Below are 18,360 nucleotides of genomic sequence, written 5' to 3' on the forward strand. Positions count from 1 at the left end.
ATGGCTAGAGATTTGTTGTAAATGCTGTATAGAATTTGTTATTCCTTTCTTTAGTTATCCTGATTTGGGGTTTGGGGTTTTTTTTTAGTAGATTTATGCTATCTTAGCAAGAATGGAAATAATCCTTGTAGCTTCCTTGCTGTAACTATGTGGCCTGTGCCGTCATGGCACATAGGTTGGAGGCATCACCAATGCATTCCCATCGGACGCATGCACCTCCGGGATGGTTTTATTTTTTGTTTGTTTTGTTTGCTTCTTTTCAGAGTGTTGAAAGTCTACAGTGAAGAAAGACTTTACCCTGTCAGTTGATTTGAAATACTTTCCCCTGCGCAGGGCTGTATGCATCCTGCCAAGCTGTGTTATATTCTGTACTGTGTACAATAAAGAAGTTTGCTTTCAATTAAAAAAAAAGAAATGAAAGATTTTTCCTGGGGTCTCTGGTTGGAATTCAAAAGACATTTTTTTAATAACAATAGTACCAACCAAAAGTACTGCTATTCAGTGTATGATTACTATATGTCAGTGCCTAGAACAGTACTTGGCAGATGCCCCCCAAATATTTATTGAATGAACAAATCAAGGCTAGGCATTCTGCTAAGCATCTAATCTCACATTATATCATTTAATCTTGCTGATGTACCTATAAGGTAGTGATTGCTAATTTTATTTTATAACTGAGGAAATAAAGTGTATTTTTAAATAGCAAAGCTAGGATTTGGTCCTAGGTCTATCTGACAACAGATAGTGTCATGGATAATGTAGTAGGATTAAAGTTGTTCACCAAGTGTACTAAGCTTGCCTATCTCTGGCCTCTTGGAATTGTTTGCCATGTGATTTATGTTGGCCAATGAAAAGTGATCAGCAGAACTGAAACTGACCTATGTCATGGGCAGGAGCTATAAGAACCAGGGCGTGATTCCTGATCTTTCTCTTTGCTGCAGTGTTGTAGCTATCAGCTGCTCTGTCAGCCTAGGTCCTATAGTGAAAATGATAGACATGGTCAGATAGAGTGTGAAAACAGCTAGAGTGAGGATGGATATATAGTGTGAGTGAGAAATAAACCTTTGTATTTGAGGTTGTTAGTTTCTACAGCATACTCGAGCCTATACCTAACAGATAGATATAGAAGACATTATTTATAATTGTGTTTATGTTTAAGTGCATTACTTGTCACATACATTGCAGATTATATAGGCTTTGTAGAGAAAGAATCTTCTAACTGATGTGCTAACGTTTTTATTTTTCTATGACAAAATCATTATTTGTTCCGGAGCATTGGTTTACAAATATAGCAGATCTTCAAAGAACACTTTTTTGTTCAACAATGTTTCATTTCATTGTAAGGTTGATGAAATGCTTATGGTAAAATTGGTTTTGTTATACATCGATTTGCTTAAAGTTGTAAACTGTTGACAGTGTTCAGTGAGGACTTACTGTACAAATTTCCAACTTGGAATGCCTCTGTTCTCCTTTAATGAAGCAAAGCTTAATTTAATTATGTAAGATAATTTTCATAGAGGCCCATGCTTGTTTGCATAACATGATTTAAGTAGAATTTATCTGGATAAATACAGTGAAGTTTTTTCCAGCCTAGTGGTGGAAGGAGTCTAAGGAGTTACAGTTTGAAATGAGGCCCAAGAAGATTAAAATTCATTGATGGTTAGGTTTTGCTCTCTGCCTACTGTGTGCCCGACACTGTTCAGGGCTCTGTTAGAGATGGTGAAGGCATCACCACTGCCAGAACTAGCCGAGTAAGCACAAGTACCTGCTCACTTGGGATATAGAGTACTATTCAACTCACAAATGAGAACATGGCATCTGAGAAATACATGAAAGTGTTTCTTTAACTCAGATTTAGTTTGGATATTGAAACTGTTAAGCCCTGGCTGGTTGGCTCAGCGGTAGAGCGTCAGCCTAGCGTGCGGAGGACCCGGGTTCGATTCCCGGCCAGGGCACACAGGAGAAGCGCCCATTTGCTTCTCCACCCCTCCGCCGCGCCTTCCTCTCTGTCTCTCTCTTCCCCTCCCGCAGCCAAGGCTCCATTGGAGCAAAGATGGCCCGGGCGCTGGGGATGGCTCCTTGGCCTCTGCCTCAGGCGCTGGAGTGGCTCTGGTCGCAACATGGCGACCCCCAGGATGGGCAGAGCATCGCCCCCTGGTGGGCAGAGCGTCGCCCCTGGTGGGCGTGCCGGGTGGATCCCGGTCGGGCGCATGCGGGAGTCTGTCTGACTGTCTCTCCCTGTTTCCAGCTTCAGAAAAATGAAAAAAAAAAAAAAAAAAAAAAAAAAAAAAGAAACTGTTAAGAGCCTTATTTGTGAATGAATAACTTAGTGTCTATGAGACTATTAAAGGTAAGTGTGAGAGTAGCAGTGGCCTAGGATAAGTGTGCCGATGGGAAACACCACTTTCTGGTATACTTCATGATTTTTATATGATTTATTAGTTGGGAAATTTGTCAAGGATTTCTTAAACATATTAGGAAAATGTGCTAGGATGTTATAGATGGAACAATAACTGATGGGGCCCTGAGTGATCAATTCAGAAGCATTAAAAACTTGTTCCTCAGTTGCACGAGAGGTGTTTTGAGTAAATATATTCTGCTTTTTGCTACTATTGAAGGTGGTCAAGTTAATTCTAGTAGCTTGGTTTAAAAGGACTGATTAATTTTGTGACTATTAATCTTATTTTGGGCACTATATGTTAAAAGAGGGAAATCAGATCTCATGCTTTGACACATGAAATGTCATTCTTAGGTTCCAAACAAAACCAAAGTCTCCAGGTATATATCATTACTTTCTTTTTGGGGGGAAAGGGCCTAGGTATTATGCTCTTATAATTTTATTATTGTTACTGTTAACATTTTGCATTTCTGTGATCAAAAAAATACTGACTTTTACTGTTTGGTAATGGGTATGTAGCAGGACAACGTTCATTAGCAAAATATATTCTACAAATTGAAATAATTTATGAGGCTTTTTAGCTACCAAGATTAAGTGGGGAAACAGTTGATAGCCTACTTAGCAATTTTGCACACTTTTTATATTTTGTAATGTATATATCAGGTATTGGGCCAATATATAGAGCTATGATACTTTCTGAGGGGTCTTAAAAGCACACACAGAAAAACCCTTAATCAGGTACTGAAACTCCTTACCTAACATCATAAAGATTTTTTTGTGACTTTAGGCAAAATAACGTATAACAAAATCAATTCTATAAGAGGTAATTGATATAAATAGGAGTTAAATTCCTATGGCATCTGTGTTAAAATGAAATAATGCTAAGGCTGAGATACAAGATGGTGGCAGAGTAGGTGGAAGCTAAGCTACACTCACCTCCTCTCAGGACCAACTGGAATTATAGCTAAAAACATAAAATAATCCACCTGAATAACCAACTGAAGACTAGCTGAACAGAAGTCTTATAACCAAGGATTTACAGAAGAAGCCACATCAGTACTGGTGAGATACATCTGAAAATAGCACAAAAAAAAGAAAAAAAAAAACGATAAGAAAGTCAGAGATGCAAAGAGGCCTGTCTCTGCTTCCAAGGGCTGTGGCTGAGAATCTGGAAGGTTATTTTAGCTGCAAAGGTCCTGCCTAAGGAGTATGGGCTCTCAACCCCATGCCAGGCTCCCCAGCATAATGCACCAAATCTAGGAAGAGGTGCCCACATAACATCTGGCTGTGAAAATCAGCAGCGATTCTGTCCACCAGGGTGAGATGGGAGTCTTCTAAAGACACAGGCACCCTCATAAAGGACTAACACACAAAATCTCCTTCACATCCACTCACTCTGGGCTTCTTCAGAAGGAAGATGGGGTAGACTTAGAGTTGTGTGAAGAGAGGTTGGGGTTTGTGGCTCAGGGGAGAGAGCTGAAATGACAGCCACCAGGATCCCTGCACTGAGTCCCACTCCCACTCCGCAGGCACCATCTTTCTTGAGTGGAGTACTCCCCTCCATATGGCTTCAGTCTTGGGGAATGCAATAACCCCACCCTCTGGATTCCTGGTCACCCTAGAGCTTGCCCTTGCTGAGGAGTCAGCTGCCTGGGCTGGGGTGTAAAGGTCTGGGCAGATTCAGGGGGTGTTAGTGTATGAGTTGTGTGGTTTGGGGGCACAGGCCATTTCTGCACTTTCCCATCAGTCTGACAGGCCCTTGCCCTAATGAAAGATCCACTAGCCCCACCCTCAGGGATCCCACACTTCTAACTCCTGATGGCTCCATCCTTCTGAGTCTGGGCTCCTCAGGAGGTATAGGCAGAACCAAGGTAGACTGAGTTGTGTGCTCTGCGGTGCAGAGGCCACTCCTCCCACATTCCCCAAACCCTGACCAGTGCCTCCCTTTCAGGGAGATCCACTAGCTCCACTCTTCTGACTCCCAGAAGCCCTGCCCAACTGAGCTCAGTCTCCTGGCAGAATCTGGGACAAACTGAGCCGTGTGGATCTAGGATGGGAGCCATTTTCCCCTCACATGCCCAACCAATGCAAAACCTTCCCTTCACACAGCCAAGTGTTGATCTGTTTGGACCTGATAAATTCTGCTGGCCAAACCCTGATGACTTCCTGAGATCCTACCCTACCATAAAAGTCTGGGGGCACCTGGTATGGGGCAGCTAGGCATTGTATACCCTGGGGCTTTTGTTGAATGGTCTGAAACCGAGCACTGGCATCAAGTTTGAATCTGTATCCATCTGGTTAATACCACTGGCCCCTACCTGGTGACTCATTGAGAACCTACCTCATGTAACTTGAGTACCTTGAGAGGCTCTTTCAGTGATTGACTTAACAGGCAGCTACCAGATGGAGGCAGGCATAGAAGGATCTCTGGTGCCTTGGGCCTTTTGCTGACCTGCTCCTGATATCAGTGCTGGTGGAAGCCAGTCTTGGTGCACAGCTTGGTCCTACACATGCATACCAAGGATCAGCAGAGGCAGCCAAAACTGTGAATCACTTTATAGCTCTAGACAGGTTGCCCAGGGCCAGTGACTGACATTGACTGGAGCTAGAGACCTCTGTAGAGGCTCCAGAACTGGCACACCTAGTGGCCAGCTTCAGACTACATCAGAGAAGGACCTAGTTAGCTTCACAAGTGATATATCCAAAGAGCGGTCTCGGCAGGCACCAAACCCTTCTGTTTCATGTGGTCAGTCTGGGGTCAAGCCTCACAGCAGCCAGGCTGAGGATTGACCATACACATGAACAGACCAGTAGCAGTTGACTCAATTCCAACAGGAGGCTCACATAACTCACACATGAATAATCCTGAAGCACCTAGCTCAGGTGATTAAGGAGACTGTGCCTTAGTCCTACAAGACACTTTTTACATAAGGCCACCCTACCAAGACTGGGAGACATAGAAGATCTACCTAATACATAGAAGCAAACACAAAGAGGCAGCCAAAGTGAGGAGACAAAGAAACATACCCCAAATGAAAGACTGGGAGATATCTCCAGAAAAAGAAGTAAATGAAATGGAGGTAAGCAATTACCAGACACAGAATAAAAAAAATAAAGTTATGAGGATGTTAAAGAAACTTAGTGAGAACTTCAGCAGCATGAAAAAGGACATAGGACACATGAAAAGGAACCAGTTAGAAATGAAGAATACTATTAGTGACATGAAGAATACCCAAGAAGGAATAAACAGTAGGTTGGACGAAGCAGAGGATTAAATCAGCAATTTGGAAGACAAGGTAGCAAAAAACACCCAAAAAGAAAAAGAACTAAAAAAAATGATGATAGTCTAAGGGACCTTTGGAACAACATGAAGCATAACAACATCTTCATCACAGAGGTGCCATAAAGAGAAAAGAGAGAGCAAGGGACCAAAAATCTAGCTGAATAAATGATGACTCTAAACTTCCCTAATCTGGTGAAAGAAAAAGACACACAGGTCCAGGAAGCTCAGAGAGTCCCAAACAAGATGAATCCAAAAAGGCTTACACCAAGACACATCATAATTAAAATGCCAATGGTTAAAGTCAAAGAGAGAATCTTAAAGGTACCAAGAGGAAGACAGTTAGTTACTTACAAGGGGGTTCCCACAAGACTGTCAGCTGATCTCTCAACAGAAATATTTCAGGCCAGAAAGAAATGGTAAGAAATATTCTAAGTGATGAAAAGCAATGACCTACAACCAAGATTACCCAGCAAAGCTATCATTTAGAATCAAAGGAGAAATAAAGAGCTTCCAGACAAGAAAAAGTTAAAGGAGTTCATTACCACCAAACCAGTGTTTTGTTTTGTTGTTTTTTTTTGTATTTTTCTGAAGCTGGAAATGGGGAGAGACAGTCAGACAGACTCCTGCATGCGCCCGACCGGGATCCACCCGGCACGCCCACCAGGGGCGACGGACGCTCTGCCCACCAGGGGGCGATGCTCTGCCCCTCCGGGGTGTCGCTCTGCCGCGACCAGAGCCACTCTAGCGCCTGGGGCAGAGGCCAAGGAGCCATCCCCAGCGCCCGGGCCATCTTTGCTCCAATGGAGCCTTGGCTGCTGGAGGGGAAGAGAGAGACAGAGAGGAAGGAGGGGGTGGGGGTGGAGAAGCAGATGGGCGCTTCTCCTGTGTGCCCTGGCCGGGAATTGAACCCGGGTCCCCCGCACGCCAGGCCGACGCTCTACCGCTGAGCCAACCGGCCAGGGCTGAACCAGTGTTACAAGAAATGTTAAAGAGACTTCTTTAAGAAGAAGAAAGAAAGAAAAAAAGAAACATAGCTCGAGAGAATAAAATGGCAATAAATACATAACTATCAATAATCATTTTAAGTGCTTCAATCAAAAGACATAGGGTAGGCCCTGGCCGGTTGGCTCAGCAGTAGAGCGTCAGCCTGGCGTGCAGGAGTCCTGGGTTCGATTCCCGGCCAGAGCACACAGGAGAGGCGCCCATCTGCTTCTCCAACCCTCCCCCTCTCCTTCCTCTCTGTCTCTCTCTTCCCCTCCCGCAGCCGAGGCTCCATTGGAGCAAAGATGGCCTGGGCGCTGGGGATGGCTCTGTGGCCTCTGCCTCAGACGCTAGAATGGCTCTGGACTCAACAGAGCGATGCCCCAGAGGGGCAAAGCATCACCCCCTGGTGGACATGCCGGGTGGATCTCGGTCGGATGCATGCGGGAGTCTGTCTGACTGCCTCCCCGTTTCCAGCTTCGGAAAAATGAAAGAAAAAAAAAAAAAAGACATAGGGTAGCTAAATGAGTAAGAAAATAAGATATATATATATATATTATATATATATATATGTGCATGCTGTATCCAGAAAAGGATATTTCATGCAAATGGAAATTTTAAAAAAGTGCTGGGATAGCAATACTTATAACAGACAAAACAGACTTTAAAACAAAGGCTATAATAAGAGACAAAGTAGGAGGGACACTACATAATTCAACAAGAGGATCTATCCCAGAGAATTTGTTGATGATACTCTCTCTAGTTCATATCGCTCTATCTTTGTGGTTTTAAGTGGTCATGGGACATATACAATAAGATAATCCATTTAAGCTATGGTAGGAAGAGTGTCCTGCAAATAACTGAACTTCTGATGCTGGGAAAGGGGCAGAGTAACAGCCACAGTTGGAAATATATAGTAGAGGGCTTAGCGTACCTCCCACCTTGACATCTAGAATGTTATTTATTTTTCTTTTTTATTTAATTTATTAGGGGGACACTGGTTAATAAAATTTAATAGATTTCAAATGTACCATTTCATGAATATAGTACTGTGAGTTTACCACCCCAAAGCTTGGGATTTAAAGTGAATTAGAGAAAACTCAGGAGACTATCTTGAGTTTAAAAAGGGCATTAAAGTTCCAAACCCCACATACAAAACTATAAGATAGAACATTATCTGTCAGTGGAATGCAGTAACCTTATCAAAATATACTTGAGTTAGATGTGTGTTAAGTATTGTGAGACTTGAACATTAAGGCAAATCAGTAATTTCTTATTATTTAAACAAGGATGTTTATAAGTGATACTAAAGTCACCTATGCAATGTAGCCACCTAAGACCCAGGTCCCTCTCACATATCTGTCAATCATGTCCTCCCTGACATTTTGACTTATGTGCCTCAACCCCACCACAACCGTGGACTGCATATAGCAAGGTGAAATATCACAGGGATAAAGGCAAGGCCTTGTGTTTAGGTTCAGATGAAGAAAATGAAAGTATGATTTACCAACATCAGTGATGAAGCTTCAGGTTTGATGGATTTGAGATCAGTCTTGAATTGGGCTCCCCTCTCAAAGGCTTCATGTGGTTAAAGATGATGTTACTGCAAGTAGTGGGGGATCATTAGACCACACCTAGAATATTATAGTCAGTTTGGGCACCCAATTTTAAGAGTGACATCTGACACATGGGAGCTCATATGAAGGAGTTATAAAGTTTTGGTTGTGTGGATGAGGACACTGGGGCTCTGACGTGTCACAGCAGCCTGTCAGGTGCTGTCCCTATTCTACAAGAAGGAAGTTGAGGAGCATAGATAATGGTTTAAATAGTGGTTTTAGTTACCTTTTTGGGAAGCCTGGATGTTAGCCCCCCTATGAGGATAGACTTGATACTACAAGGGAATGATTACAGATTAATTGGGAGGGAAGGGACGCTCAGGGTCAGAAGATCCACATGAGAAGGTGGTTTGGTTATCAGTATTAAATGTTTATTAGCATTGCAGAACTGTCTTGTCTAATGCATATCTCTCCCTCTTTTTTTAAGGTGTTCAACTCCAGTGAAGAATCTGGGCATCTTGTTCTCACCGTTGTTATCTCAGGTCATTTCTTCATTTCCCAAGGACAGACACTCCTGGTAGGTTTTTTTGTTTGTTTGTTTTTGTTTTTTTAATTTATTTTATTTATTTATTCATTTTTTTAGAGAGGAGAGGGACAGAGAGAGAGAGAGAGAGAGGAGAGACAGAGAGAGAGAAGGGGGGGAGGAGCTAGAAGCATCAACTCCCATATGTGCCTTGACCAGGCAAGCCCAGGGTTTCGAACCGGCGACCTCAGCATTTCTAGGTCGATGCTTTCACCACAGGTCAGGCCTCCTGGTAGGTTTTATGTGCATAGTTTAATATGCAAATTTTTTCATCTTCATAGCTTCACATTAATTTCTGTATCTTTGTGCTTCTTCAGTTTCACCGAAATCCATCAGATCAACAAATAAGTATTTGTTGAATGTTCAATAACAGTGGGAAAAAAACACAAACCATTAAATATTGCCTGCCTTAAAAGAGTTTAGGGTTTTGGGGGGAGTCAAAGTGGATCAAAGGGTTGAGATTAAGCAGTATTATAAAGGAATCTTAACTGGGGAGACTGGGCTGGAAACAGGCCAGATTTATAGGGAGATGTGAGGCATATTTTCCAGATAGGGGAACGCATGTGCAGAGGAATGGAACTGCAAGAACAGCTGAAGGAGTACCTGAAGTGTGCTGTTATTACTTGATGGAGGCCTCTGTAAAACTCTAATTCTATAAGTATGCATTGTTCTTTATTCTAATGCACAAATAAATGTATTATGGAAAGTTTCTGGAATGAAGAAATATATAAGGGAGAAAATAAGAATTACCTTCCTTGAAAATGTATGCCTGAACTGGTGTTTAGAAACATAATGAATGAGGAAACAAAACAATAATTAGCTTCCAACCAAAGAGATTGTATAAGAAAAGAAATGTAAGGGAAGGTTCTTACATCATTTAGTTGTAAATAACATCTACATAGATGTAAATTTTTATAACTACTTACTGAATATCTTCATAGGCATAATTTATTGAGTAATTACTATGCCAAGCACTGTTCTAGGTCAGTGATTTTCAACCTTTTTCATCTCATGGCACACATAAACTAGTATAATTCTGCAGTGCACCAAAAAATGTATTTTTTGCCAATCTGGCAAAACAATAGGTATAATTTTGATTCACTCATACCAGATGGCTATTGTCGTGTTGGCTGTTATCATTTTTTTATTTGACAATCTAAGGGAAAAGAGGTTGTGCCCCTGACTGTACAGTCAGGTGTTGCAGGTTTTAACAATTCTTGAGGCTCAGGGTTGAAAAATCGCTGCTCTAGGTGGCAGGGCTATAGCAGTGAACAGCCAAGACAAAAATCCCTGTCACATGGAGTGTCAGCATTGCAGCAGGGAGAAATAACAATAAATAGGTCACCTATATTGACAAGACATGAATTTTTGGTGAATCCCTTACAAATTCTATTATAGAATGGCCACACGCCACAGTTGTGCACTGTTACCGTTCCTATCTCTGCTTACATGGAGTATCGCCTTTTCCTTGAATGTGAGGTTACCTACCCATCATCTGTGTTTCTTGTGACTTTAAAACTGCAGCAGTAGCCCTGGCCGGTTGGCTCAGTGGTAGAGCGTCGGCCTGGTGTGCAGAAGTCCCGGGTTCGATTCCCGGCCAGGGCACACAGGAGAAGCGCCCATCTGCTTCTCCACCCCCCCCCTTCTTCCTCTCTGTCTCTCTCTTCCCCTCCCGCAGCAAGGCTCCATTGGAGCAAAGATGGCCCGGGCACTGGGGATGGCTCCTTGGCCTCTGCCCCAGGCGCTAGAGTGGCTCTGGTCGCAACAGAGCGACGCCCCGGAGGGGGAGGGGCAGAGCAGCGGCCCCTGGTGGGCGTGCCGGGTGGATCCCGGGTCGGGCGCATGTGGGAGTCTGTCTGACTGTCTCTCCCCATTTCCAGCTTCAGAAAAATACAAAAAAAAAACAAAACAAAAAAACCCCCAAAAAACAAAAGAAAAACTGCAGCAGTAATTGTACTGTACTGTTTTTGCTTTATCTGCTGCTGTTCACGCATGTATCAGTTACAAGAGATAAGATTTCTTCTTCAGGCCTGACCTGTGGTGGAGCAGTGGATAAAGCGTTGACCTGGAAATGCTGAGTTCGCCGGTTTGAAACCCTGGGCTTGCCTGGTCAAGGCACATATGGGAGTTGATGCTTCCAGCTCCTCCCCCCTTCTCTCTCTCTGTCTCTCCTCTCTCTCTCTCTCTCTCTCTCTCTCTCTCTCTTTCTCTCTCTCTCTCTCCCTCTCCTCTCTAAAATGAATAAAAAAAATTAAAAAAAAGATTTCTTCTTCAGCTTCAAATGCAGAGTATCCCAGATGGTGGCCTGGGGGGTGGTAGTGCAAAGCTGGTACTCCTGTCAATAGTGTGGGTCTTTGCTGAACAGAGACATGAATGCAGCTCTGGCTTCCTCAAGCAGTAGGGGGCTGCTCCATCTGTTTGCACCAGAGGTCAATGTTGTTACAAGTTAGTAAAGGTTTCTTTGTATCATGAATTATTTTTGAACGGCAGATACGAAACCAAATTTATTAAACTTTAAGACACTCACTACTGAGAAATACTTAAGGGTAACTCTAGCATTTGGGGCAGGTTGCATATACATATAGAACTTATAGAGTAACATTTTAAAAAAATCTTTAAATATTTTAAAAATCACCTTTGCTGAGGTATACTTTACATAACATAAAATTCACTATTTTTAAGTGTTTAATTTGATGTGTTTTGATGTGTGCAGTCTTATAACCACTATACAGTCACGATATGAACATTTCAGTTAACCCAAAAAACGTCCTTGTACCCTTCGCAGTCAGTCCCGTCCCACCTTCAGCACAACCACCAATCTGCTTTCTGTCACCATAGTTTTGCCTTTTCTAGAATTCCATGTAAATGGAATCATACAACATGTAGTCTTTTGTGTCTGACTTCTTCCAGTTAGCATGATGATTTTGAGATTTATCTATATTGTTATTCCTTTTCATTACTGAATAGTATTTCACTGTATGATTAAACCCAATTTGCTTATCCATTTAACTTTTGATAGACATTTGAGTTGTTTACATTTGTGGCGATTATGAATGACGCTGGTGTGCTATGCTGAGTCATATGATACCTCTGTGTTTATAAGAAACTGCAAAACTGTTTCCAAAGCTGCATTCCCACAAGCAGTGATAAGGGTTCCAGTTTTTCCATGTTCTTACCAATACTTGGTATTGTCAGTCTTTTTAAGTTAAATGATTTTGGTGGGTATGTAGTGGTATTTCCTGGTGGTTTTAATTTGCATCCTCTTAATGACTAAGGATAGTGAACATCTTTTCATGTGTTTATTTGCCATTTTGTATATCTTACTGGTGAAGTGTCTGTTCATATCTTTTAACCATTTTTCAGTTGAGTTGTCCTTTTATATTTAAATTATAAGAGTTCTTATTCTGATTACAGCTCTTTTATCAGAACTATGTTCTGCAAATGTTCCTCTCACTCTGTGGCTTGCCTTTTCATTTCTTAGTAGTGTCTTTTGAAGAGCAGAACCCTAAAGTTTTGACGAAGTCCAATTTTTTTTCTATTATGATTCATGTTTTTGTACACTAGGAAATTTAAAAAAAATTTTTTTTGTCTACTCCATGATTGCAATGGTATGTTTCTGTTTTCTTCTAGAAGTTTTATAATCTCAACTCTTACATGTAGGCTTATGGTTCAGATGAATTATTAATATTATTTAATATTAATATTTATGATGATTTTGTATACAGTGCCTTCTTCCCCTCTATGAAAGCAGTGTGGTATTGAGATGTGGAATATAGTCATTGATCGTAGGGAATCTACTTCTGGGACCACTGAGTTACTTTTTATTTTTGGTGAGAGATGAGGGTATGGTTTAAGTTTTTTGCATGTACTGATAGATAACAATTGTTCCAGCACCATTTATTGGAAAGTTGGCTTTTCCTCATTCAATTACCTTGGCACTTTTGTGGATCTACTTATAGACCCTCTTCTCTGTTCTGTTGACCTATTTGCCTGTTCTTAGTGCAGTAACATACTATTTTGTTTACTTTGGTATGGTTGTAATTTTTGAAATTGGCAGTATAATTACATCAGCTGTATTATTTTTCAAAGTTGTTCTGGCTATTTTAGGTCATTTACTACATTTCCATATAATTTTAGAATCAGATTTCCTACCAAAAATAAAAGAAGCCTGGCTGGGGTTTTGATTGGGATTACTTTGACTCTATATATCATTTGGAGGAGAATTAACATCTTAATATTGAATCTTCTGATCTATGAACATGTTATATGTGACATCTTAGGACAAGCGGTGCAGGCCACCAGCCATGAAAACTGAGTACATCCAGTACATGGCTGGAGGAAAAAAAGATAAACAACCGTTAGAAATGTAGCAATATTTTCCACTGAACTCTATGTACCCGGATCAAGGAAGCCCTACCCTAGAGACTTAGCCAAGAACAAGGTCAGCTAATCGCCCCTCTCCTGCCCTTGTAAACGTTGCTTGCTTGCTCAGCCTAGATAGCCACCCTATAAAAAGGAGCCATTTTAGAAGCTTGGGGCTGCAGTGTTCCCTTGTGTGGGTTACCTGCAGTCCCTGCGCAGGTTTGCGGGGCTGCAGTGCTCCCTTGCGTGGGTTGCCTGCAGTCCCTGCGAAGGTTTGCAATAAAACTTATAAAATTTACTTTGGGTTTGCTGTGGTCTGTCTCCTGGGATGTAACATTATAATTTCCATTTGTTTATATCTTTTAGTTACTTTATTTATTTATGTACTCACAGCAGTGTGTTGTAACTTTCACAAAGGTCTTGCAGGTATTTAGCTAAATTTATCTACAGAGACTTCATAGTTTTTGTTACTATAAATAGAATGTTATAAACCTCAGTATCTTTGTTGCTTGTGTGTAGACACACAGTTGATTTTCTTCATGTTGACCTTGCATCCTGTGGTATTACTAAACTCACTTGTTAGTTCTACAGCTTTTTTGTAGATTTTTTTGGTAGGATTTCCTACATAAGTGATTTCTAGTCTGTAAATAGACAGTTTTACACATTTCTTTTCCAATCCTTATACCTTATATCCCTTGCCCTGTCATTTTCCCAAAATTGTGGTGAGTGAGACACCCTTTGAAGGATTAGTTGGAAGCGGTAAGAGGGACAACTTGCCTTGTCCCTGACTTCGGGGGAAAGCCTGCAGTCTTTTCACCAGTAAGCATGATGTTAGCTGTAGGGTTTTGTAGGTACTTTTTCTGATATTGAGGAGATTCCCTGAGAGTTTGCTGAGAGTTTGGTTTTCTTTTCTTGAGTGCTGAGACTTTTTAATCATGAATAGGAACTGAATTTTTTTTGAATGCTTTTCCTGAATCTGCTGAGATGGTTCGTTATAGGCCTTTTGATGTAATAAATTCTTAAAATAGCCTGACCAGGTGGTTGCTCAGTGGATAGAGTGTTGGTCTGGGACACGGAGGACCCAGGTTTGAAACCCCGAGGTCGCCAGCTTGAGTGTGGGCTCATCTGGTTTGATCAAGGCTCACCAGCTTGAGCCCAAGGTTGCTGGCTTGAGCAAGGGGTCACTTAGTCAAGGCACATATGAGAAAGCAATCAATGAACAACTAAGGTGCCACAATGAAGAGTTGATGCTTCTCATCTCTCTCCCTTCCTGTCTGTCTGTCCCTCTTTCTGACTCCGTCTCTGTCACACACACAAAAAATCTAAAATATAATTCAGCTTTTACCATATTCAACTTTATTATAGAAGTATTTGATTTCTAAAATTAGGTGTATGTGTAAATATGATAAAAATAAGAACACGTATTTTTAAAACATTTTACCCCATAAATTGAAGAACAGTTTTTGTCAGTTAATACAGCTTATTCACCATATTTTGGGGGCTTCCCAAGAACCATCACATAGAAGAGCAAACGCATTTGGGTTATAATACATCTCACTTGCAGTTTCATGTGGCTATTGCGTTTCCACACCCTCTCTCCTCATGCTAATCTGTGTTGCGATATATTTTTAGAGTTTTTCTCATAAAAGGCAGGGACAGGGTAGCCATGGAAAGTTTTAACCTCTTCTGTTTTAATATAAGAATCCAATTGTTGGTGGATTAAAATGTGCTATATTTGTACCATCAAATTTTTGTAGAAGCTGTAGGAAAACTGATGGCTAGGGCCCAGTCATAGTACCCTGTGAAATATGTTTTTGTAGCAATCCAAAGAGGTCAACAGAGTGTTGGGCTTTCTGTTGGACCTGGGTGGCTATTTTAATGTAATTTTCCTTAAATGTCATTGTTCTCTGATTGCTGTCTCCTGGAAGGTCCCTGGGAACGGAACGGAAGGCTTCAAACTTTAGCTTTGTGTCCAGTAATCACATCGATTTCCATTGTGCTGTTGAGTAAGCTCCTGTGTGCAAGTGAGGGCATCGCCACCAGCAAGGAGGGAAGACTGGCTCCATCCTCAGTTTACATGGGACTTGGGCTCAGCTGGCTTCCCCTGCCTACTCTTGGCATCTTAAACATATTCTCCCTTGGCTATTTTCGGCATTTTAAATTTGCTTTTAATTGTGGTAAAATACACATAACGTAAAACATCATCTTAACCATTTTGAGTGGTACTAAGTACATTCACAGTGCTGTGTAATCAGCACCACTGTCCGTCTCCAGAATTCTTTTTTTTTTTTTGCAAAACTGACACTCTGTACCCATTAAACAATAACTCCCATTCTCCCTCCTCACCAGCCCAGTCCCTGGAAACCACCATTCTACTTTCTGTCTCCATGAATGTGGCTACCCACATATCTCATGGAAATGAAATCATATAGTATTTGTCTTTTTGTGACTGGCTTATTTCTGTTAACATAATGCCCTCCAGGTTTATTTAATTGCAGCATGTGTCACAATTTCTTTTCCTTTTAAGTAATATTCAAGTGTGTGTATTTACCACTTTTGTTTGTCTAGGCATCTGTCCATGGACACTGAGGGTGTTCCCTTTTGCCTGTTGGGAGTAACGCTGCTGTGAACATGGGTGCACAGATATCTCTGTGACGCCCTGCTTTCAGTACTTTTGGGTATATACTCAGAAGTGGGGTAGTTGCATCATATTGTAATTCTGTTTTTAATTTTCTGAGGAACTGCCATACTGTTTTCCACAGTGGTTGCACCATTTTTCATCCCACAAACAGTGCACAAGGGTTCCAATTTCTACATATCCTCACTAATGCTTATTTTCTTTTTTAAAACTGAGATATAATGACTTATAACATTATATTAGTTCCATGTAAACACACAATTATTTGATGTTTGTATACATTGTGAAATGATCACTGTTAGATTCAGGGAGTACTGGGGTTGCCAAAGAGTGTAACTATTGAAGGAACAGGGAGTGCTGCAAAGAGTGTAACTATTGAAGGAACAGTAAATGCCGATATGGCTCCTGTCAGGCTGGGAACAAAGAAGGTCAGAGACCCTTATCAGAAGTTTATGTTTGAAATTCGCCACTAAGCTAAAACTGGCCCCTGTTGCTATGCTGCATGTGACCTCCCTAGCCAATAGCTAAACTGCCACATCTGCTTCTGTCTATGCTTGCTCACTTAGGCTATATAAGGGCCTGGCTGTAAGCTCCAGGTGCGGCTCCGTTTGCAGCGCCTTGTGGGCATGGTGTCTCCGGACATCTTGGGAGTTCGCCCCTGCGCAGGTTAAACTGGCCAATAAAGTAACATCTTAACTCCTGAAAGTCTCCGACGTTTGTTCTCATACCCGGTGGATGCTACAATCACCACAATAATCTAGTCAACATTCATCACCTCACATAGTTAACAGGTTTTTTTCTTGTGTTGAGAACTTTCAATATGTTGGAATCCATGGGAGTCCGAGAAGACCAGAGTAGCAGGCTTTATTGAAAGGAAGGAAGGAACCCTGCTGGGCTGACTTGCAAGGGAGAGTCCCACTAGGCACAACCTGGGACCTGGATTTTTTTGGTTTTTGGGAGGAGGAGTGAGATGGGTCGTGGGGCATTAGCCCATTGGCTGCTGGACCAAAGAGGTCTTTTATGGAAGTTTGTGAGGACTTTTCGGCTTGTGACATCAGACATTCCTTTGTGATTAGTCATTTGCTGCAAGCCCTGGAACAGATTTACTGGCAGGGTTAAAGAAATGAAACCTAAGACAATATATATTCTCTTAGCAACTTTCAAATACACAGCACAATATTGTTAACTGTAGTCATCGTGCTGTTGTGCATTATATCCTCCTGACTTATTTTATAACTAGATGTTTGTACCTTTTGACCCTGTTTACCTATCTCCCCCTCCCCCATCTTTGGCAACCACTAATCTGTTCTCTGCACATATAAGCAGAGGCTGATTAAGGTCGGTTGAGGCCCCGGATGCAGAAGAAAATATTAGGCCCTTTAAAAAGAGAGAGAGAGAGACGGGGAAAATAAATATACATGTTAACCATATTTTAAAATAAATAAAAAATGTTATGTTACTATTAATGTTAAAATTGCACATATGAAACCAGACTTGGTGTCATTAGAAAAAAGTGTAAAGTTGGGGTTTTGCGGGGTCCTTCAGAAGTCAGGGCCCAGGGCGCACACCCGGTGTGCCCACCAGTAAATCTGCCTCTGCATATAAGCTTGGTTTTTTGTTTTTGTTTTTAAATTATACATATAATTCAGGTTATCTAGTATTTGTTTTTCTGACTTATTTCATTTAGCATAATGCCCTTGAGGTCCATCCATGTTGTCACAAGTGTCAAGATTTCATTCCTTTTTATAGCTGAATACAGGGTTCCTTCCTCAGGTTATGATACAGTTCCATTCTTACAACAGTGATGTAACCTGATTTTGGTGTAAGTCGAAACACAACCTAAGTCATTTATCTATCCTAACACAGTTATAAAATTATAATCTAGAATATAAAAACACAACTAAGCCACAGAAAAGGGTAAAGGACATAAATATACTATACTTTATACTGTACTGTATAGTAACAGAGAAAATGACTCACGTCTCAATTTTTAAAAGTTTTTATGGGAGTGAACATGGTAAACTTGAAACATTGTATGTTGAGACTGTCCTAACCCAAGGACCCCTGTAATATAGCTCACTGTGTATATATATACCACATCTTCTTTATCTATACATTCATAGGTAAATACTTAAGTTTTTTCTGTATGTTGGCTGCTGCAAATAATGATGCAGTGAACATGGGGTGCATATCTCTTTTTGAGTTAGTGTTTTTGTTTTTGTTGGATAAATACCTGTTGTGGACCGTAAATGGCAAAAAGCCTTTGTAGATTCAAGGCTTAGGAAAAGACTAAGTTCTCCCCCCTTCACCTCCATATTGGCTATGATGCTGAGTATTTGCACCCACTTCACTTGCTTCCTTAAGTTGCTGGAAGCAATTTATATGCCCTTCCTCTTACTCTTTGTTTGTTCAGATGTTGGTTGATTTCGCTTATGCATGGTGGGGGGATTCCTGTTTATGCCTTGGGAGAGTTTGTGTTTTAGCCTCGGATGTGTAACTTTGTATCAAGGACTTTCTTGATTTGCATATGGCTATATAATAAAGCAAACTGGGGCTAAG

The 18,360-nt window shown here is 41.2% G+C and overlaps 1 protein-coding gene across 1 annotated transcript in view; it reads left to right on the forward strand.

Moving 5' to 3' along the window:
• The window catches only part of REC114 (REC114 meiotic recombination protein), a 113,156-nt gene that overhangs the window by 15,100 nt on the left and 79,696 nt on the right, over positions 1-18,360 (forward strand). Inside the window, exon 2 of the mRNA XM_066341537.1 lies at positions 8,706-8,795. Within this exon, the coding sequence (XP_066197634.1) occupies positions 8,706-8,795 (90 nt within the window). The remainder of the gene's footprint in view (positions 1-8,705; positions 8,796-18,360) is intronic.

This window comes from Saccopteryx leptura, chromosome 6 (genome assembly GCF_036850995.1).
Source record: "Saccopteryx leptura isolate mSacLep1 chromosome 6, mSacLep1_pri_phased_curated, whole genome shotgun sequence".
Classification (NCBI taxonomy): Eukaryota; Metazoa; Chordata; class Mammalia; order Chiroptera; family Emballonuridae; genus Saccopteryx; species Saccopteryx leptura.